Source organism: Aulostomus chinensis, chromosome 1, assembly GCF_037954235.1.
Source record: "Aulostomus chinensis isolate RoL2024-O1b breed Wild chromosome 1, RoL_Achi_v1.0, whole genome shotgun sequence".
NCBI classification, from domain to species: domain Eukaryota; kingdom Metazoa; phylum Chordata; class Actinopteri; order Syngnathiformes; family Aulostomidae; genus Aulostomus; species Aulostomus chinensis.
In genome coordinates this window covers 64,764,151-64,787,196 of record NC_141320.1, presented here as the reverse complement: position 1 = coordinate 64,787,196, position 23,046 = coordinate 64,764,151, and the positions used below count along the sequence as shown (strand labels likewise).

The window sequence follows — 23,046 nt, the reverse complement described above, 5'->3', positions numbered from 1 at the left end:
ATTTTCACAAGGGTTTCTAGGGATCGTTGACCTTGCCCTAAACAACACATTTCACTGTTTCTAACAACCGAACAGGAAGTCAGCCATGTTGGATTTCCAGCATCAGTTAATAAAAAAGTAGTTACAACATGTTAAGATCCTCAAAAAAAACTCCTGAAACTCAGACGTGATGTTGCATTCTGGATTGATCGTTGCTCCTTTTTCCTCCATGGCACCCACTTGTTGAGAGTTGAGGACACGTTTTTGACGCCCTCCATATTCTCAAAGACAAGAGCTGGAATACACAACGATCTCTACAGCGCCCCCTAACGTGGCTTTAGTCTGAATATTGTCCCTCCAATAATCTCACCAGAATTGGTACTTGGGGACATTTATCAATGTATTTTTTGCAAGTATTTTTTTTTCTTTTCTTTTAGGGACATATAAGAGGCATCTAAGATGAGAAGACATTTCACTTCCAAGCCTCCTCGGGTCCTTTTCAAATAAAGTTTCCAGACTTGAGAGAGAGAGAGAGAGAGAGAGAGAGAGAGAGAGAGAGAGAGAGAGAGAGAGAGAGAGAGAGAGAGAGAGATGGTCTTCTTGAGTCGCCTTCAGTAACATCGCCTCCTATCAGGCAGATCTGGAGGCATGCCAGCACCCGCCCTGTGAAATCAGCATCACCGCGCACAGAGTTGACAAGTGCGCCTCCCCCTCCGAACGTTGTTTGACATACCCATCGTTATAGGCTTCGCCTCTGGCAGTTTCTTTTTTAAAAGGCAAGCTCAAAGCCACAGATTATACATTCTGCTCACAAACCGTGCGGGTAAAATAACCCAGAGAGAGAGAGAGAGAGAGAGAGAGAGACGCAGGGAGAAGAGGCGCTTTCTTTTGGAGACGGCAGCTTGCGCGTAAACGGCACCGGGGCATCACTGAAGGAAGACAGAGAGAGTCCTTGGATATATTTGTGAATATTTCATTCTCCAACTGCAAGGTGCTCCCTGTGTGGATTTTCCAGCCTTGGATGTGGTGACAACGTGCGTGTGTGTGTGTGTGTGTGTGTGTGTGTGTGTGGGTGTGTGTGTGTGAGTGTGTGTGCGTGTGTACAGTATGCGCGCGTAAGGCACCTGTGGATGCAGCAAACACCCCCCTGATGTTTGGACTCCAATCTATTTTTTTGCAAAAGAAAGGATTCATCGCAAGATTCACTTGATAATCACATTAGAGAAGAGAGAGAGAGACCGAGGGAGAGAGAGAGAAAGCGAGAGAGAGAGAGAGAGCGAGACGCACCATGCTGCTCAGCCTCTCCATCCTGGTGCTTCCCCTGCTGAGCTTCACCGGCTGCGACTCATCGTACGTGCCGTGCGAGCCGTGCGATCAGAAGGCCCAGTCCCTGTGCCCCCCGGTGCCGGTGGGCTGTCAGGTGGTCAAAGAACCCGGCTGCGGCTGCTGCCTGACGTGCGCGCTGGAGGAGGGCCAGGCGTGCGGCGTGTACACCGGCCCGTGTACGCGCGGGCTCCGCTGCCTCCCAAAGAACGGAGAGGAGAAGCCGCTGCACGCGCTCCTGCACGGCCGCGGGGTGTGCAGGAACGAGAAGTTGTACAAACTGCTGCATCCCTCCAAAGGTAGGTAGGCCCGCGTCACCAGGGGCGCGTCGTGACTCATTAAGGTCAGGGGCTCGCGTATTCACTGACTAGATGAGGCGGTTCTGACCGGCACCGTGGATCCGTTCTAGAAGGACCCACACCGGCACTGTGAGTCCAGTCAGCTCGTGAGGACTAGACTCCCTCACGGATGCTGTGTGGCTTCACGTTAGACGAAGAGGATGTAAACGAGTGCGCCCCCCCCCCCCACACACACACACATTTAGGAGCCAGCGAGGCTGATGAGAGTCAAAGCCCCCTTTAAAGATGGTCTGACACCTGTCATTACCACAGCACAGGACTCAAAAGCACCCCCCACCCCCACCCCGCTGACCTTGTGAACCCTGTCAACAATTGGTGCCGAGTGCCGATCAACCTGTCATCTGGGTCTGAAAAGCCCTTGTAAGGCAGCGAGCAGTAAATCAGGGGTTTCGTGTGAGTGGCCCATGGCCCCGGGGCCCCCAGCCCACATAAAACAAGGGAGACGATTACAGGTGGTGCTTTGTGAGGCCCCCGCTTGGTGGCTGAGTGGCAGCTCAGGGACACTCGCTGCATTGTGGCTGGCGTTCTTTGACTTGTGGCCTTTGCTCTCACTCCCGAGGTGTGAAATCGTATTTTATCTCTTCCTCTACAGTTTCACTTTTTTTGTCTTTTTTTCTCTCTCTCTCTCTCTCTCCGTCTTTTGTCACATCTCTTCATCCACCACCTGTGCCTTTTTTTTGTCTCCCCTTTTCTATCTACCTCTTCTCCTCTTTCTCCACCTGGCGACTCTTCATCTTTCTCTATTCTTCTGCTCCCTACCCCCCCCCCCTTCTCTTCCATCCTCACTTTCCATTCTTTGCTTTATTTTCCTACAGAATGTAGTTTTAGTGTAGAGCAACTCTGGCAACATAAATAATCTCTCTGGCTGTGTTTAACCTATGTGGGCTGAGCCAAAGAACCGCAGGTTTTTTTGGCGGCGTAACGTTTGCCTGGAGCCGAGAAACAAGAGATAAGAAAGGTTGGTTCCATGAAAAAGCTTATCAGGGTCAAAATGGACTCAGATAAGATTCACTTCTTTGAATAAAAACTCAGCCAGATCACCTTATTGTGACTAGAATCCATCTCTTTCCGACCACTGGTCCCACCCTGGTCTCTTCTTCTTCTTCATCTTCTACCCCCCCCCCCCCCCCTCCATATCGGCGCTGCAGGCAGGCTGTGCAGTGATTCAGCAGAATGCAGGCTGAGCGTGGGTTACATCGCTGATCCCCCGTCTGTCTGCTTGTGTGCCAGCTTCTCCATTAACTCCACATCTCCTCCTCGGCGCTCTCCCAACACATGAATTAAACAAAACCCATATGCATGAATTCACTCAGAAATGACATTTTATAGGTTGAAAACGTGGCCAAAGACTCCTTCGCTACACGATGTGGTGCAACTTTAGCATCGAACAAGGTGGAAACAGAAGTATTTGGTTGCTTTTTACGGCTTCAAGACTTTCCAGATGAAGCAAGCAATCAAACCGCTTGTTAAGAAGGAAGGAAGGAAGATGAGTTTCACTTAATCCTGCAGCTCTCCAGGATCACCGCAATCCAAGGCGAAAAAGATGAAAGTCAGCACAGGTCAGATTAGACGAGGATTAGCAAGTGAAGATTGGATTTATGATGCTGAGCTGCCTTAGCTTTTTCTGGAGAGAGAGAGAGAGAGAGAGAGAGAGAAAGAGAGAGAGAGAGAGAGAGGGTGAAAATCTGTGTCAGCAGGAAAATGAGGGGGAATCTCTCTCTCTCTCTCTCTCTCTCTCTCTGTCTCTCTTTCTTTTTCCAAGAAGCTGTCATTATGGGGATGGATGACATCATCATGAGCTTCAGCATCATCATCAGTGGGTGAGGGTGAGAGGGAGGGGCTTGGGAGGTTTTAAGCATCATTTGCTACAAGGGCGGTGACCCTGTTTCACCATCCAGCAGTTAGCTTAGTAGCTTAGCGATCATGTCAGAGCAGAAACGGAGGGGTTTATGTGCAGAATCTGCCAAAATGAACTCAGAGCGTGACACAGCAGCGTGGAAGTGGGCCAACCGTGGCTTAGGACATATACGAGGCTAGCGCCTGTTTAGAGCTATTCGCTAAATGAGGTGCCGTTGGGAAACAAAGCCACTCATTTGGCTGTGAGGGTGGGACAAGGGGCAGGGGCGAGCGTTGAGGTTTGGGCTTTTTTTACACACATGAAAGATCCATGTACGTAGGGGTTACTGTGGGGGTTGGGACCCAAAAACGGTCTGCGGCTGTTTCTGGTGGCTTGCCACATGACAAGTGTAATAGCATGTTTTCATGAGCTTGGGTGCCAGCGTGAGACTAAATATCTCATTTAGGTCACTGGCTATAAAAGTTTTAAAACCCCTGGTGTTCATATCCCCCCAAACTAACTTGCCATAAATGTAGCCTGTGTTATCCCATGTGTCAACACATCCAATCACACACTGGCCTGCAGCCAGTAAACGAGTACAGTAAAATCAAGATGTGACGTTTTAAAAACGTACACTTGTTTTTAACTTGAGACGGATAGATTTCCAGGTGGGAAACGCAATCTCGTTCTTCTTCAGTCTCTTGAAAGCAGCAGAAAAATGCTTTGAAGCCTCGTTCACACACGACTAATATTACACCACCGACATTGTAATAATTGGTATCACTGGTGATTTTAATCCTGCTGCGTCTGTAATTTGCAGAGCTCCGTTTCGATGAAGGCGTCCAACAATCCGAGCAGCTCGAAGTGCACATTCTTCTTCTTGCTCTTTGTTTGCTCCTCCGTTCCGCTTGTGATAAAAAAAAACATTTTTTCGGTAATAGCAGAGCTGATAGGGAGGCTTCAGCAAACGATGCTTTCACTTCCCTCTTCAGAGAGAGGGAGCAGGCTTTAACTCTGAAATAGCCCACATTCATGAGTTGGAAGTGGAATAAGGAGTGAAGTCTTCATCAGCAGCTTCTCCTTTGGGAGTTTTTAAATTGCATTTTTTGCATGAAAAATACTCAAGAAATGAGTTTTTGTACACTTTTGAAAGTACTTTTGTGACGTCAAGAGTTCAAATGTGGGTACGCTTTCGAAGGGTACACACTCACCAAGTATGCACCTTGTCGAGTTGCTGACACAGCAAACACACATGAAGGTTGTGGAAGTTAAGAAACGCTGAATGTGTGCGTGCTAAACTCTTAACGTGACCTCCCTGTCAGATGCAGAATCCCACGATGACGCCTTCATCCCGGAGTCCATGTTGCCCCAAACCAAGGTACCCTTACATGGACGAGACCACATCAGCAGTTTGAAGGCCCTGGCAATGAAACAAGCAAAGGACCGCAGAAAGCAGCTGGCCCGGCTGGGACCCACCAGCAACCTGGATCTCCCTCTGCACAGCCTGGATAAGCTGGAGCCCGAGTTTGTAAGTTAGCTGCTCTGAAGGAGACATTTTTGGAATTCACGGGTAGTTTTTTTTTTGGTTTGTTCGTTTTTACTTTGGCGAATGAACACGTTTTCTTTACTTACTTACTGAAAAAAAACAAAAAAAAAACAAACAAAACTCAGATACCAGGTCCTATTGCTTCAGGCTTTGTTTGTCTTGCACTCTGGCGAGAAAACCAGTTCTGACAAGATGCCCTTTTCACACATGCGATGCAAAAACAATGCATTTTCAGGTTCAAACTTTGGAGGTTTTTGATTCTTACCTCTGATGCAAGTATTTGTAATCATGCATTCGTGTGTGTGTGTGTGTGTGTGTGTGTGTGTGTGTGTGTGTGTGTGTGTGTGTGTGTGTGTAGGGTCCCTGCAGGAGACGACTGGATAATCTCATTCAGAGCATGAAGGACACGTCTCGGGTCTTGGCTCTCTCCTTGTACATCCCCAACTGCGACAAGAAGGGTTTCTTCAAGCGCAAACAGGTATGGTTACATCATCGGTTTAGTCACTACTATGGATTTTAAGTGTTCCGTGAAGCGTAAACACACTCTTCCCTTCCAGTGTAAGCCGTCTCGTGGTCGGAGGAGGGGGATCTGCTGGTGCGTCGACCGGTTCGGCGTGAAAATCCCCGGCATCAACTACGCCGGAGGAGACCTGCAGTGCAAAGATCTCGACAGCAGCAGCAACAGCAACGAATGAGAGCCTGCTGAACCCTTTAAAAAACTGCCAGTCAGGAAATGCTTCTATATATGGTCAGGTGTGATGGACTGCATTGTTGTTGTTTATTCTAAAAAAACAAACAAACACAAAAAAAAACAAAGAAGCCAAGCTCGCTTAGTTGAAAATCTGCACATGTTACTCTGGCTTCCCACCGACTGTGTACGTGTGAGGTTACACCTCCTTTCTTTATATCCATAGATAATAGAGATTCTATATATTTGTATGATATTGAAAACATGTTGTGTATTGAGTCTGAGTGGTTATATATTGCTAAATTTACTCACGAGACGAGAAATCGCGGCTTCTTATGGTGAAGATCGTGCCGCCACACCTGCAGGAGGCTGGTAGCGCTTGTTAGCCACGTTAGCATGAGAGCTAAATTTGTGTCTCCTGCGTAAATTCTTTGGCTCGTCCTCATTAAGTGGAGCTAGAAGAGTCGTCCCATTGCAAAAGAGGTTAAGTCTTTTTTGACAACACTACTATCGCTATTTTGGACTGAATGGAAATGGCAATGATTGCATCTACAGGGCTGACCAAAGTCAAAAGTGGCGTCACTATGTTCCTTGACAAGTTACAGCACAGATAGCAGTGTAGCAATGAAAACTCTGAAGCGGGTCAGCTTTGTTGAACATCTTGTTCCCTCATCTCAAAGTCAGTGGACTGTTGGTTGCTCTCAAGAAACCAAACGAGTCTGCAAAAGTCATCAAACTGAAAGAACCAAAGAAGCGCAGAGCTAGATGTGGTGACAGCAAAGTAGCATGCATAGCATAATGATAGCATCCAGCAATCGCTCGCTTCAGAAATCAGAAATGTTGAGTTACTTTGTGAAGACTAATATGCTGAGTTTATTTTCAGCAATAATCCAACAACTGATGCAAAAAAACAAAAAAAACAAACCACTTGGTTTTCCATCAAGAGAACAAGTGGTCATGCTGACTTCCAGGTTGGACAACAAAACTACATCATCGCTGCAGCACCTCGGCTTCAGTCCAAGATGGCAACAAATGCTGCGCCAGTGTTGCAATGGGATGACCAGTTAGCTTTCATGTGTTGCCCATGGAAGTCCTTCACCAGAGCTGGCAGAGGCCTACGTTTATTTTATCTCTGTTGTTGCCTATCATGTCTCCAGGGTTCGTCCGCCTTTTTTGCTGAATTGAATCGAAGTATGATTTGTGTAAATCTATCAAAACGAGAATATCAACATGAAATCAGCTCAGGATCCTTGGAATTGTAGCGTTAAATGTTTATTAATTCTCAAAACTGCCAGGTTTGATTTTATATATCTGATTTATTAAAATTGCAGTGTGATGATGCTGATTGTCAAATTAATCCTCATGCTAGCAAGGCTTTTATTATTCTGCTTCATGTTATTCAGTGATTAAAAACACACGCCAACATTTCAAGATAACAGGAATTGCCCACAGAGATAAGCTAGTTAGCTTAGCACAATGAATGCTATTGGATAGGACGGTTAGCGTACCTCTGTCTTGCTTGCTCAGCCTCCAAAACCCGTAGTTCCTCCTCCGTGTGTTCTGGTTCAAACAGATCAGGTCTTGTGGTCTGGCTCCAGCAAAGATGAAAAATAAGCAAATTTCCCCAAAAGTTGGCATTTTCCTTGAAGCCTCTTCAAAAGTTGAGGTATGAAGGAACACTGAGGCTTCGCAGCATTCAGTTTTGATGTTGGTGCTGGTTGAAACGATCACGGAAAAGCAATTAGGACAAAAACTTCACTTGCAGTACTGTAAAATAATATTTCAAAGGCCTTTTTCCAAGTCCAAACTTTCACTGTAAATATTGTGTTCACGCTCCTGTTTGTGTGCGAGTGTGTGTGTGTGTGTGTGTGTGTGTGTGTGTGTGTGCGTGCGTGTGTGTTACCGTGCCCTTCGAAAAGCTCTCGCAACCCCTCCATTAAAACCCTCGGTGTTTCCCCCACACACAAATCATATGCAAAGATTGCTTGAGGGTCTTTGTCATCACCGCGCAGGCAAATCCTCCGACCGACGGCGACCTGCTCTTTGGGTTGATCGAGTTCTTTGTGCCGCAAAGAGCGAGGTTGCTGAGTTTATATGTAAATTCAAGTGCCTTTTGCCCCACGCCACTTTGAATTCTGCTTTGCATGAATGTTTGGACGCTTGAAGATTGACAGAGGACAAATGGTTTGATTGCTGTATTCGGATCCTTTTCTTTTCTCTGTTCTAGTCTTGATTCCTCGTGTGTGGTATTAGGAGAGCGTTGGCAGGGGTTTCTCAGCTTCTTCTTCCCTAAAAACACATTCCAGGACACGCGTGACTCTCAAAATCTCAACAAAAAAAAAAACAACCCAACTACAGATTAATGTGAACATTATAGTGATATATTTATCAGGCGTGTTATTGATGTACTCCGTTTTTGTAACGACAAATCACTATTTAAATAAAGCTCCTGTACTCTGACAAATGTCTTCTGTCGTGTCTTTGTGACCTTGACGCTGTACAACACGTAACACCTTGTTTTCCCCCTGCACAACGCCGTGACATCACTGCGAACTGTGTCAGCGAAAGCCTGTGTGCTTTCGCCCCTGAAAACAGAAGAAGTTGCTGGCTGAGTTGAAATTATTTCTAGGATTTTAAACATCTGTGCCAGCACTAAAAACTGAGTCTTATTGATGAATCCGAGTCTTTTATTTCCATTTGTGTAAGGACAAAACCCTCCAAGTCCATCTGTAGTCAATATTTTTCTGGGCCTTTTAACCTCGGCCAGGCAGCTCATGTTTTCAGTGGGGGTTTTTTTTGTTTTGTTTTTGTTTTGTTTGTCTGATACCAGAATTACGCAAAAACTAAAAAGCCGAACTTCACCAAGAGGTGTAGCACTGCCAACAAAGCACCCAATAAATTCTGGGAGAGATCAGTTATACAACAGGAAGATTAGCATTTTTATTTTATTCTATTTTTTTTACAAAGAGTTTGGCTGAGACTTAACTGTTGATTTTCTGCTGTATAAAATAAAAACGCAAGAACAAGTTGAACTCATTTGAATAGCTTTATTACATCTAAAGTCATGCCCTCCCTCACGTTGAACATGTACTGCCAACATATACTACATTTCATCTCTAATACTGTGTTTTTAAAAGCCATGTGTACTCAAAGCCGACAGTGTGCAACAGTAGTCTGCAAGCTAGGACATGAAAACACACCTAAAAAACATCACGTATGTCGAAGGCTTTTCATTTTTCAACACATACAGTACAAAACACTGATTACAGAGCGAATCTGTTGAAATTAGTAAAGCGACGACTTCCAGCTGACTTCTACTGAATATCTAGGAGGAGCCTTGATCTCCCCCGGGAATTAATCTGCAGTTACATCCTAGTGCAGCAAGCTGGACTCTAATCCTTTTTGGTGGTTAAGTTTTCACTGTCATCAAATGAACTGGAGACAAACACACACACACACACACACACACGCATACATACACACACACACACACACACACACACACAGAAAAGATAATATATAGCTTACTCAGATGTCCCCATGTGCTTTACAGTTTTGTTGTTGTTGTTGTTGTTGTTGTTGTGTTGTTGTTCTCTCGTGTTTCTCTAAATCTGGGCCATGTCGGGGAGCTCCAGCTCCAGATCTCTGAGGTACTGGCTGCAGTTGGGGTCACCCCTCACAGTGGGGGCTGACGGGATAGGTCGGCCAGTGTGAGGGTTGACGCACCAGCACTCGCCCCTCTGACCGTAAAGAGACATCTTGCACTGAAACACACAACAATGACGCGCGTGCTCAGGTGCAGAAGAATTAGAATATTGTGCCTAAACCTCAGACACATCTCCTTAAATGTACAGAATGTGGGGCTTTAACCACTTTCTCCCCCTCCAAAAACTCTCGAGGAGGCTACACCCTCTCCCTAAAACCAATTTTCCCCAAACGCCTGGAGTCACCTGTTTGAGGTTATACTGCCCCCTCTTGTCACAGTTGGGGATGTGCAGGGCATACAGATCCTCCAGGGGACCTCGATTATCTCGGAAGGGCATCTTGGATATCCGCTCCAGGACCTGGTCGAGCTCCTGCTGGCACTGACTCTTCAACAAAGCAGAAACAACAAACATCAAGATGCGATGTCATGCACAGAGCGTCCGCACACATTTCTGACGCGCCACATAAAATGCACAAACAATAAATTCCCTGTAATGAGCCAATGTTTTCTGGCCGGTGATCTGCCGCTGACCTCAAGTCTACCTCACATTTCAGTGAAGCCAAACGTCTTTTTTGAGACAGTTATAAAGTTTCTGGTAAAGTTATAACCTTTAAACGGTGGATGGAAAATAGCATGATGCAGAACAGGTCATACGGTCAGTAAATATATTTTGACTTAAGGCCAGCAGCTTGTGGAATGGAAGGAAAATGAACGAGGGGAACTGTTTGTCTTTGGCCTGTGACTTTTTAACCCCTATAAAATAAGTATTTGGTCGTTTTTTTTTATTTCTCTCGAAGGAATACGTTATTTTGAATAAACATGTTCCAGTGTTTTCGTACATTAAATTAACTGTAAAAGCACTTTTCAGAGCAGCATCCAAACAGGATCATCCGCCGCGCCAGAGGGAGGCGGCAATGTGCCCTTTTTTGCTTCTCTCCCGCAGCCCAAGCAGACCAGCAAGAACTGCAGGATTTTGTACAAAAAGTACAAATATAGTGTCATGATTTCTCATGCGATCATGGGTCTGATTATAAAACATCCAATCTGTGTCAAACATGAAGGAAAAAAAAGGGAAATATGGTGTGAATTTTCAGTCTTAAGCTACTTACAAACCCTCTCCTCACCTGTTTGGGCCGTGTGGGTTTCACCTCCTCCACCTTGTTGGTCTTCATCTTGGTCTTCATCTCCTGCCGGTGCTGGCGCACAGCGCTCTCCTTGGGCCCCAGCCAGGTGGTCTCTTTGCTGGGCTTCCGGATGGTCGGGATGTCACTCACGCCCTGCTCAGGGAGCGGCTCCACCGCCTCGCCTGTGGGGCCAAGAGACAGCGGTGTTCTAAAGAACCCAGGGGGCCCGGTTCTGTCGATCTGATGATGACGATGAGGCGTCGCGACACAATCTCCAAATCATGAATAACTTCTCAGCAGCTCCAATTCTGGCAAACTAAATTAATTATTATTTTCAAAATAATAGGTCAGTACCTCCAGGTACCTCCACATTTACACAATATATCAACTTTGTACCTCAAAATACTGACCGATGATCTTAGCAGCTAAAATACTTTGAATATTATACATTGTGTTGTATATCAAAATAATGACTTCATGTCTGAAAGTAATGAGAGAAGCTGAAAAATAAGGAGAGAGGTACTTCTGACTAATTTTCAAGAGGAAACAAATCAAATGTTCTGGGAATAATAACTGAAGAAACTGCAGAATGTCAAATATAATTGCACATTCACACATTTCCCAAAGTAGAGTCCCAACGTAATGATTTAGTATTTCAAAATAAGGGTTTCAAACCTCAAAATAATAAGAAACCTTTGTGAAATAACTTCTTACAACACACACAACACAAAAACATAAATTTTCCCCAAATAACGAGACCTTTTCCCACAAAATAAGTACTTACTATGTCACAATCATGAGTTTTCTTCCAAATCGTGACAGGCTGTTTCAAAACGATGACCTCGAGCCTCCTGGCTCCTGGTCACAGCGATGATGTCAAGACTCATCTCTTTTATTTTCATCACACTGACAGAAACGTGCTTTTATGTGGTTTCTTGATATTAAATTTAAAAACAACAACAGCCGAGAAAACAGAGGTCGTAAAATTGTTGCAAACAAGCGGGAACTGCAGAGTGATGTGGCGTGAAAGGTAAATTGAGCAGGAAATGACTTTAATGTCTCACCCAAGGACGCTTTGATGGACACGTTGGCTGTTAAAAGCACTGAACCTGCGACTTCCCTACGTACACGAGGCCGCCGCTTCGCCCTCCTGCTGCCATTACCGTTAGAGTGGACCTTTTAGAGGCTCGGGGGTCATTTTTCAGAGTGACAAATTTACTGGCCTGTCAACTGAAAGTGCTGATGGAGTCGCCCCGCACTCTTCAGCTCCTGCAGGATAACATCAGAACATCTGCTGGTCCTGGTCTTAGAAAAGAGACTCGTGACGGAGGCAAGACGAGCAGTCTCAGTTTAATTGCCAGGGAAAATTTGGAAGTGTTGCGAAAAAAAAACCCAAAAACTTGGACGTTGGAGCGTCGTCGAGGTTCCTATCTCCCTTTCTGCACATTGTTTGTACATCAAGAAAAGGCACCAAAAAAAAAAAAATATATATATATATATATGTTGTGATATTGAGGGAGTTTCTTTTGAATTTTACAGCTTTCAGCAACTTTTTCCACTGCAGCTCTTGACAAAGGAGCATCAAATTACATCGGACTTGTAGAAAAAGTCTGATTTACGGTGTTTTCTCCTGCTGTCAGATGATCGGCTTGAAAACTGACAAGAAAACGGCCGGGAGGGTCAAAGCTTCCACTGCACATATCTGACATTTACTGACATTTGATTTAAATTGGTTCACATTTTTTGTACACTTTTTTTTTTTTTTTTTTCTTCGGTGACCATATTTTCCAATAAAAGTCTCCAAACCATTGTTACCATGCTCTGCACAATCAATGACTCACTGGAATCCTTCAGCCACATGCAGCTCCGTTAATGTGGGCTGAGAAAAGTTGGCCGCTGCTGACCTTTAATCACAGTCAGATTTCCATGCTTGTTTTCTTCCCTGCTAATGGGATTAAATTACATGAGCAGATGTTACGAGGACTAATAAACGCTGATATCATACGAGTTTTCCATTTTTGTGCGATTTTTTAATTTGGAAATAGCGCCTGTGCCAAGGCGCTGCGGGGAAAATGGCAGGAATAGGTCAAACTGGATCGACCTGAACTAGATCTTAGCCCCTAGTTAGATAAATCCTGGATTAAAGTGGCTGTAATTTCTCCATTATAAACCCAGCAACAAGCAAGTCTTCCCCCAAAAAGCTTTCTGCACTGAAAGCATGTCAAATAAGTGAGACTCCCCCCCGCACTCCCCTCCCCGCGGCCCTGCAGTGACTCCTCCAGGCGTTTTTCATTGACTTTGACCGTCCACTCTCTCTCCCTCTCCTTAGAGTCTTGTTAAACATCAACCTGAAAAAAAAATACTCTCTTCAAACAGATGGAGCAAACAATGTGAGAGGCCATCAGGTCCAACCCAATATGTTGTTTCTGACAACACTGAGGGCTTGACGGGGAGGGAGCGGGAGAGACGAGGCACGTCATTCCAAAACAGCTGATTTTAGACAAAGAAAAGCGACGCGAACCGCTCGTTTTAGTAAGTAAAAAAAGATATTTCAAGCATGCATGCCGTTCCTTTCTCGCAGGAGACTTTTGCGACAAGGAGGAAAGTTTGTATTTCACTGCACTCGAGAGCCAAATGGATGAAGGGAAATAAGCACAGACAGTAGGAAGGTCAAAGAGCCAGCCAGTAAGTGGATAGTTCACAGTTATGCAAGCTGTAAAGTGGACTGACGAAGCATTCTCTGTGCTCGGCAAGAGGTAAATTTGACATCCGGTTGAAGAATATGATTACAAAAGGCCTTAAGAGAGAATGGGAGAAAGGAAATTCCAAATGAAGCAAAAACAAGGTGCTGGCGCCTTTCGCCATCAGATAGAAGTGGAGCTGTTCCACTTCCCCCTATGACACTCCTCTCTGCTCGCTCTGGCTTCACTTTGAAGATTCTGTGCAAAAAAAGGGGCAAAAGTCAACTGAAATCAGGTGTGTGCTTGCATGTGTGTGCGCAGATAAACACACAACTCACTCAGGAATATTGGCGGCTGGGGCGCCTTTTGTTTTGCTGTCTTACATAATCCCTGCAGTATCCATGTGGAAAACCATCACTCCCTCTCTCTCTCTCTCTCTCTCTCTCTTTCTCTGTGGAAACCTGAGATGTTGGTGCACACACACCAACGCATTATTTATAAGGCAACAATCTCCCTCTCGACTGCACACACACACACACACACACACACACACACACAGAGGACAGGGTCAGGACCCCACTTTGAGGGGGCACTAGGCCTCTGTGGTACAAGCTGTTCCACAGCGGTGGGCTGGGGATCAGCAGTATGAACAGAGCAGCAGGCCTACTGTCCAGTCTACTGCTTGAATTAATCCCCAGACAAAAGCTGAGAGAGACTTCCTTTCTATATCTGATCCATGTCGAATTCCCAGATGGCACGTAAGCCAGAGGTGTCATGTCTGATTGTCAAGATTCTGGTCAACTGAGTAAATGGCAGACTTGGCGGCCCGATGAATGGAAAGGTTGAAAAATGAAGGGCTGCAAATCGTCAGACACGAACTCGTAACCCGTTTCTTGGCGTTTGGAATATCTGCTGTCTTTTTTTAGTAAACTCAATTTAAACATTACCGAAGTGCTAAAAACCGGATGAGCCGTTGTTATACACGGCGTCGATGCTGAATTACTGCCACCTACTGGCCTGGAGCGGAGCATACGACAAGCGGCGAGTTTCCCAAATCTTCAAAACGCTGACGACAAACTGAAGGTACAAAGACAAATGACTCCTGGAACTTAAGTCCTGAGTCCTGAGAGAGACCATGTGACATCACCCCTGCAGGACACTGGTGAGCCGCAAACTTGGCGACACCGAAATTAGATGGAAAAGCTGAAGCGGATTCGCACATCTGGGAAATGAGACGTTTAGACAAATATCATGGAGAGCAGAGAACAAGGAGGTACAAATCGCAGGTCCCGATACGGATTCAAATATAAGTCCTAGCGTAAGTGCTGCAAGAACAGATGTGGTTGTCATGACAACGGCAGGGGGCCCCTGTTAGATCCCTCGAGCCAGTCTGGACTGTTGTACGGCGGACGCTTGTCTCACAACCTTTTTTCAAACCACGACTGTGGCCTTCCTCTCACCGCGGTCCGAACACACAACACAACATGGTTCACTCCCAATCTTTATTGACAAGCTGCTGCAGACGATAACAAAGCACTGATTTTGAGATGAAGGACGAGTGGACGGCTGCTTGCGTTCGCTTGCCAAGCGGCTGTTTCTCTGTTTTCAAGCCTAAAATATCCACTTGAACTCTTAACAACACGCAGTTTTGTTTCCACCACAACAGACGACAACGTAGATGACGTCAGCCTCTGGAAAATGAATAAAACATCAAGGTTACACTTGTAATTTTTGACTTTTTTTTTTTTTTTTTCAAAAAATGTACATCTAAATAGACGATTTGAAACTTTTCCTTGTTCACACAGAACGGATTTTTAACGCTGATGGAAAAACAATCAGGAGTTTGTTTGAAATGAGAATCATTCTCATCTTCGCAGCGTGAAATAAGTCACACGCCACTTCAGAAGTTGCTAAAAGGCCCTGCAGAGAGTCGCTGCAGTCCATCATCCATTACAAGGCTTAGTGGGACTCTTTTCCTAGAAATACAAACTCAGCAGAGTGCAGATATGTTTACCTTCCAGGCTTTCTGGCCCACAACAGTCATCTAAAAGCTTGGAGAAGTTTGGACACGTTGTGGCACGTACACATACATCCAGCGGCATCCAGGTCCAAGCATCTCGCTCTAAACCGGCACTGCTAGGTGAACTCTGTGGCAACCGTACAAGACCAAAACTAGGACATGAACCGAGGCAAGCTGGAACACATCAGACCTGCAGGGCAACACAGGCAGCTACAGCTGACAATCATCTGAACCTCCGGGGGAGATATGATGGATGTGATTAGACACAGACAGCATACGCCTCCTGATTTATTGACCACTGCTTTTATTTTTTTAAGTGACAGGAGAGAGAGAGAGAGAGAGACAGAGAGAAAAAAAAGAGTCTGAAGTTAGAAGAGGAGAGTTAAAGGGGACATTTTTTATTTAAATGCATGAAGGAGGAAGGATTCAACTCCGTCCCTTTGTCTCTTGGGTTTTTAGTGCGGGTGGAGTCAAGGAGGATCAGGATACTGGAAATTCTGCACTTGCTTCTGGGCATTTTTAATCATTCATTTGATTTTTATTCAACCTCGTCACATGACCTGAGAATCGGCTCTCGCTGACAACAACGACCCGGCCGAGAGGCGAGAAGAAAGAACAAACACATACAGTTTTTGCATTTTTTTCAACATTACAAGAGACATGTTTTTATATTTTTATTACTTCTGTCAGAAACTGTTATATTTGGTTTTGGGGGGGGGGGGGGATCAGCCAGAGTTTTAACGGTTTGGGAGGAACACGCAGTGACGTGAAGCTTTCTGCGCGTTTCATGGAGGGACATTCTCCTGGAGACTTGATTTCTTCAGTATTTCTACTCGCTCACGTAAACCATCGAACCACAAGCTGTTTATCTCGATCCGATTCCCGCCTCCAACATCGGCTCGTCATCAGGGCGCCCGATCACATCAGCGCATCCTCGCGATTTCGCAGGTTTCGGCCATTTTTAAAATTTCTTTTCGGTGCCAGCATCAGTCCGTCTCTCCTGTCCTCATTCTCATACGGTTTATTAGCTTGTCCAGAGGTCGTTTCAGCTTGTTTCATCCAGTTGATATCAACATTGTAAATATAATATCACACATCCCTGACCGCTGGCCAACAGATAAGCCCTTAAAGCCAAGTATTAGAAGCCTGGTGGAGCGTTCGTGGCATTCAGGCTGTAAAACAACTGGAACACAAACAGACGGAACTCGTAGTGGCCTTCGTAACGATTGTACAGTTTCATGGAGGTGGAATGACAGATAATTAAAAACAAAAAAAGGAATGAATCGGCCTGCAAGCCTCAAGTGCCAAACCTCCAAACACAGCACGTCGTCACATTTTATAGGATGAACAATGAGTCGTGGATCCAGAGATATCACGAGAACTGTAAGAGCTTTCCTTTTCCTTTCTTTTTCATTCGAACAATAAAACAAATCGAGAGAAGGACCGTCTCCCCTGGGACGCCCGCGCTGGCCTGCCTGCGTCCCCGTCTCCTCCAGTGTCAGTAGCATTTCAGACAGTGTTTGTATTGTCTTAACTTGACTAAAAAGGAGGGCGGGAAGTTATTCTGGTTCTCAATACAAGCACGAGGAGATTCTTGGCATGGGAACACGTGAAGTTGCTGCCTGGGGGGGAGATGGCACAAATGCCCCTGTTTTTGGAGAAGCCTGGGGTGGGGTGGGGGATTATCTCGGAGCTATTTCAGTCCTGCAGGCTTCGTCTGGATGCCCCCGCAGGTACACAGGAATGCCCCTTGTTAGCTAACAATGTTATTTCAGATGGCACAGGGCTTTTCTTTTTTTCCCCCCTGCTCTTTCCAGCCCATTCTTCCTCTCCAGAACTTTTATAACAGTAATGATACAGAAGACTTCACATGCTTCGCAAGCTTTTACGCTCACCAATGCCAAATTTTGCCTGACAGGAACAAAAAAAAACAAAACTGCAAAATGTTTCGATTTCTTGGGCAAAGTTTGACAGCCAATTAACAGCGTGTCATTAAAGGCAGTTCGGACTCTGTTAATGAACTCTCTGGAGGTCATATATGGTATAAACCCAGTCAAAACACCAAACCGTCCGTCCAATCTGATTAAAAGGAACATTTATTTGGATCCAGTTTTCTGTGAGAACAGAATATCAAATGATCAAGTGCATAAACAGAGAAGGTGGTGGGAAAATTGTGGGTGTTAGTTTTAAGTAAAGGGAGAAATCTCAGCTCGAAATTAATGAAATATGGAATCTTTCTGTTCTTTGCAGAGGAATGCAACTGTTTTAGGCCATTTTTCGGAGGGGGGGTTGTTGTATCTTGGTATGTGTTTAATTTAATAGTAAAAATGTCTGTGAACCCTCGTGTAAGTGTAAGAGACGTTCCAGCATTTCAACCACCGATATTTTGCTCGTCGCAAGGAAGGAAGTCATGAGAGCCCAAAATCATACAGAGACCCTGAAGCCAACTGTCAGCAAACCTGGTGAAGAGGTGCAGCGTCGACCCAGGAAGAGCTCGGTGGATTTTGGGGGCGGATCCATTGAACACAACAAAAATTTGCACGTTTGTACACCGAGTACAACTCAGTGGAAGTGTGCGCTCTCCAGTTTGTAACTTTTTCCTAATCTTTATGCTCCTGAGGTGCCAACCGCCCTTAAAGATGCTTCTACATCGGCCGTTCTTATGCACACTTTTACACCTGACAACTCTGGTAAAGTTGCTGGACAGCGTGTGGGAAAATAAATAAATAAATAAATCCCCAAACTGCCATGTAGAAACACATGCACTCTCAAATTATCGCAGATGTTTTAGCCACAGCTGGTAAGTGTCAACTGCGCAGGGTTTTCATCAGCCGGCTCTATTTTAAGCGGATGCACATAAGGAATGCAAGGATCTTGTCATATTTCAGTAAAACAGCAGCAGCGTCCATGCAAGACGCCCCACTTAACGGGACAGTGTGGTCCGCATCTGGAAGACCGTACCTGCTGAGTTAAACAAGACATTCCTACATGAGGAGGCAGAGTTGAAAGCCCAATGCATCACTTCTGCCTGACTAATATATTCTCATGAGTCGAGTCGATCATTCAAAAGGAGTGAACACTGCGTCTTCCACCAGAGGAGACGACGGGTCAGCGCCGGCACATTTTCAATTAGCATTTCAGCAAAAACAGTCGAGATAAACCTCCCTCCTCAAAACATGGGAGGAGATGTCCTTCACAGCCTTTATTATCGTCCTCACTGAAAAACTCTCGTCGTTGTATTTGTGCCCAGAATTCTTCTTCTAAATGCTCGGATGAAATTTAGATGTTTAGCTAATAAAATACAAAAAAATGCAGCCTGAAAGTGACAGAAATGAGCAGTTTTAGCAGGAAAGTATTCGGGTCAAGGGAAGATCGGCTCTGACCTTCGACCTCTTTACTGCTGGAGCTGATTCAGGTTCAGCTCTTGTGGATAAGCCAATCAATTCCTCGAATCCAATAGGACAGCGTTAGCATAACGGTGCTAAATTTCATACATGTGCTTACAGTACGTTGGAATACGACAGGGAACCACCAGGCTTTCTGGTTGGTGTCTGCGCCTTTTAATCGGAATAAAATGAGTCATACCAACGCTAATAAACCAGTAGTTGCATTGTTGGATCCTGTTTGACTTGAAACCAGCATTTAACACCCAGATTCTGATTTCTTCTGCTTTTTTTAAGTGCATCTTTTGAGTTTCTGATGTCAGACAGCAGGACGAGAGCAGAGGTGGCCGATCAGCTGCGGTGAAGCTGATCCAGAGGGTGCTGTTACATTTCTGGGGAAGCGATTCTCTATTCAGCCTGGCTTCCTCTTGTCCAAGAGTTTTCTTTCATCTGTCGACCTTGCAGATGCCTCTCACCTCAATTAGAGAGCTGTGACGCTCTGTATCTCCCTGCCTTTGTCAGAAATCACTCTTCCGTCTTCGGCAACGCTTTTATCCTGTTCGGCCTTAAGAGACACTTTGGAAGCTTTGACTGCTCTCTGATTTTTTGTGAGCTGAATCTTATCCCAACCCCAGAAAGCTGTCTGAAACAAGCCATTACACGAGGAGGATTTCTTGTCATTTTATCTGGTAAAGTCATTTTGATGGCTGATCATTAAATCTAAAAACATTTCAGGACCTTTTTCTCTTTTGACTGTGTTGGAGAGTCCTTGCAGCTCTGAATGCCATCTCCGGTAGTTTCTCTACGTTCCAGGAGAGCAGCGCCAAACCAAACACACGTCAGTCTGGAGGTAAACTCTGACAAAGCACGGATTTGGAAATGAGTAGAAATCACACAACGGCTGGCGCTGCTGGACACTCATTGACTGTGTGTTTACAGCCTCCAAATCAGCCAATTAATAAGGCTTGCTTACTTTCTGTGACCTGTAAACAGCGACCACATGAGCCCAGCTGCTGGCTCCAGGCCACAGCCCTGCACATGCATCCAGCTGCATGTGTCACTGCCATTTTAGAACCATCTAAAGTCCACTTTTCCAAACAATACTCCGCTCCTCCTTTCGCTCCACTCCCATAAGTCAACATGGATGATGTTTTCATCCCTGCTGAGGATAACTTCTGGGAATTTCACACCTCGCTCTGGCTGTTTTTAAGGCAAGCATTAGAGAGATACTAGGAAAAGACAGCTGTCGGTGGCAGAGGCAGGTAGTGGTGGTGAGCTCATGCAGGAGGATTCTGAGCAAAATGCATGACAATCTGCAATAGCACACCACTACACGTACATCCCGAGTATACCTCATCCTGTCATTGCTTTAAATTCAAAAAGTCTGCAAAAGGATGAGAATAATCTGAGAGGGAGGATGCCATGCAGGCACCAAAGCAGACTCTCTCTGAAGAAACATGCAGTAAGTGCTCAGAATTCACGGACATACACTGTTCCAACAATATCCCTGGTATTCAAGGTTGATAGGAGGGAAGTAAGTTGGTAAGTGAGCTGACTGACCGCTGGTTTGCTCCCGGTGCTCCTGGCTGTAAGTGGTGGTCTCGGTGTCCACTTTGCGCCGGCACTGCCCCTGGCCCTGCACCAGTTGCTCCAGGGGAAGCTCCGAGTCGGGCGTCGGGTAGCACCGCAGACCAGTGGCGCACCTAGGGGTATACACACCGCACGCCTCGCCCTCTTGCCGGGCACACACGGGGCAGCACCCGCAGCCCGGTTCCCGGACAATCTCCGCGCAAGGCTCGGTTAGCTTTGGACACAGCGCCTGGCGCTCCGCGGTGCAGCCCGGGCAGCGGAACACCATCTCGGCCAAGGAGGCACCGCCGTGGGACGCGGTGAGGATCAGCAGGCTGGAGAGCGCGTAGGAAAGCATCGTTGCAGGCATGAGGGGTTTGATCATTTCCACCGGGCAGTGGAAGGCATTCCCAAGTGAAAGAAGGAGAAGAAATGTGCATGCGAACAGGTGAAGTCAGCCGGGGGCTGGGAGGTCTGCTGGGTCCTACACATGCCCGGGTTTGCTCTCAGGGCCACACATGGGTCTCAAGCACAGCCTCAAGAAAATTTAGTTCAAAAGTCACGTTGAAATTGCAATGACAACTATCTAATTACGTGTCTTTCCAGTTCATCCATAAATAGACTTAAATGACACAGAGCGAGGAAACGGGCTTTCTGCAAGTTTGCCAAAAAACAACAACAACAACTCAGAAATCCTCTTTTAGAAATATTTGCATCATGCAGTTAATTATTGGCTCAGGCTCTCAGGAGGATTTCGCTTCTTTGTCACCTTTTCATGGTTTGTGATTGACGTTATTCAGCTTGAGGGTTGTCAGACCTTTTATTGGAAGATCAACAACAACAACAACAACAACAACATGAGATGAGGTCATAATCCAGCCCTGGAAATTCGAGCACTGCCATCATTTATTCCTCTAATATGCAGCTCACATTCTCCAGCTCGCTCCTGAACTCTTTGTTGCAACATCAAGGGAAAAAGAACTTCCTAAAGTGTTTTCCTGGATGTGATGCCTGAAGAGAAGTGGAAACGAAGTAGATGTGAAACTTGGCAGCCGATTACAGCCCTGTAGGTGGAGGAAACTGCATTTTAATGTTCTGAGAATGAACAAACAAACAAACAAAAGGAGTATGTGCAGATTATTCCGGCTTACATGGAAAGACCTCCCCGCGGAGGCTGACAGGTTCGTTGACCTGTAAAGCTACTGTAAATGTTTCCCACTGCCCTGCTGCACAGATACCGTTTTGTGGGTGTCCCCCGATTGATTTATTCACATCTGCATCATTTTTAGGGGGAGTAGAGGGAGGGCGAGCGTGTGTCTGAGTCAGGGGGGACGCCCAGAGGCCTGCTCGCTACCTCATATGTCATTTTATGAAGTCGAGGCTGGAAAAGCAGCAGGAGAGAAGGTCTGGCATCTTATAAATACAAGCCTCGGGGGCCAGGATTTGTGTCTGGGATGGGATGCAAAGTAATCCCCAACAAGGTCAGTTACTTAAATTCTTCCCCCTGGAATTGTTAAGTAAACACCAAGAATATCCACATTGATAGAGGAAGTAATGGGATCACTGATAGACCGACGCCGAGGATACAGAGAGACTTTTGTAGGTGACACGTCATCTTCATAACACTTCTTTTGTCGTCTCTAAATCATCAAATCATCTACAGCGGTGGTTCTCAACCTAGGGGTCGAGGGCCACAAGATTGTCTCTGGGTTTCGCCAAATGGTTGGCATGTACAGTATGGATTTTAGACTGGAAAGAAAAATAAATAAAAATGAATATTTACTTAAAATTCTGCCCTGTCCTGACCTGTCCTGCCCCCGTCCCGACCTGGCACCTCTTTGTCCTTGGGGCCCGGTCCCCCCAAAGAGCACAGGAGGTATGTTTTCCCTCTTTTTTTTTTCTTTCTCCCTCCCATTTTGCTTTCATTAACACAGTCTCCCCCTCTCACTTTCTACCCCTCTCACTTTCTCCCCTCTATTCCCGCCACACACACAGATATGTATTATAATCTCAAAAATCATAATTTCATGAGTTCTGCCCCCTCCCTCACACGCTCTGTTGTTCTTGCCAACACTGATTGTATTATTCCTGTTCCTCTCCTGCTGCTGGCTTATGTCAGTTTGTGTGTTGTGGCTATACGTTTATCACATGTGCTGCATGACACATCTAGGAAAAAAAAATGACTGGAAACATTGTGTATTACGTTCGAACACCTGTAACAGTGGTATAATTCGTCTCGGCATAGATTTTATTGAGTGTGAAAGAACGCCCGCAGCTACAAACTGTGAAGAGTCCACTGACAGGCCCCGGTTACCTCAGAATTATATGATTTTTCATCGTTCTTTCAGGCGTCAACACACGATGACGGTGACCGTGCAGTTGTTTAAATAAATCTAAAAGCCAAAATGGGATTTATAATTTGGGCTGTGGGTTTAAAAAAGAGCTGGTGCAAGGTCAAAAACACCAGCCTTATCAATATTATCCCACATTAAACACACCATGAATACCTCCCCGGTGGTTAGAAACAGTCAATATGAAAAATCAAGCTTGAGAGGGAAGCGTTCATGGAATATAACACATTCTTTGCATGGTAAAACCAGGGGAATCACTTCCTTAAAGGCGTTAAATCTTTCATTAAATACCATTGATATAAAACGCATATTCCCGAAGCAAACAGAGCTCCTCTGGGTTCTTATCGGCTGAAACAGGTTGAAGAATGACCTCAGAATCGGTCCCTAAAGACATCTTTGTGTTCATTTTTTGAAATTTGATAATGAATGAGGCCACTGTTTGGTGTTTGGCTTTGATTACATCTAATTGAGACTCTCTGT

General features: G+C 45.5%; 2 protein-coding genes across 3 annotated transcripts; one reads left to right on the top strand and one right to left on the bottom strand.

Moving 5' to 3' along the window:
- Window positions 1–679: 679 nt before the first annotated feature.
- Window positions 680–8,196, top strand: igfbp5a (insulin-like growth factor binding protein 5a). Of its 2 annotated transcripts, none has more exons than XM_086200843.1 (4): window positions 680–1,601; window positions 4,827–5,026; window positions 5,403–5,522; window positions 5,602–8,196. In XM_086200843.1, exons 1-4 carry the CDS (start codon window positions 1,268–1,270, stop codon window positions 5,737–5,739), a joined length of 792 nt encoding a protein of 263 aa, XP_086056969.1. In that variant the 5' UTR covers window positions 680–1,267; the 3' UTR covers window positions 5,740–8,196. The 2 variants fall into 2 exon arrangements, with proteins under 2 accessions (XP_086056969.1, XP_086056962.1); XM_086200836.1 differs by having other exon boundaries at window positions 684–1,601; window positions 4,821–5,026.
- Window positions 8,197–8,770: 574 nt separating this feature from the next.
- On the bottom strand, window positions 8,771–20,645 carry igfbp2a (insulin-like growth factor binding protein 2a). Its single transcript, XM_086200827.1, has 4 exons — window positions 20,207–20,645; window positions 10,563–10,744; window positions 9,683–9,823; window positions 8,771–9,496 (listed from the first exon to the last, which is right to left on the bottom strand). The coding sequence occupies exons 1-4, from the start codon at window positions 20,598–20,600 to the stop codon at window positions 9,338–9,340; spliced, it is 876 nt and encodes a 291-aa protein (XP_086056953.1). The 5' UTR covers window positions 20,601–20,645; the 3' UTR covers window positions 8,771–9,337.
- Window positions 20,646–23,046: the final 2,401 nt, after the last annotated feature.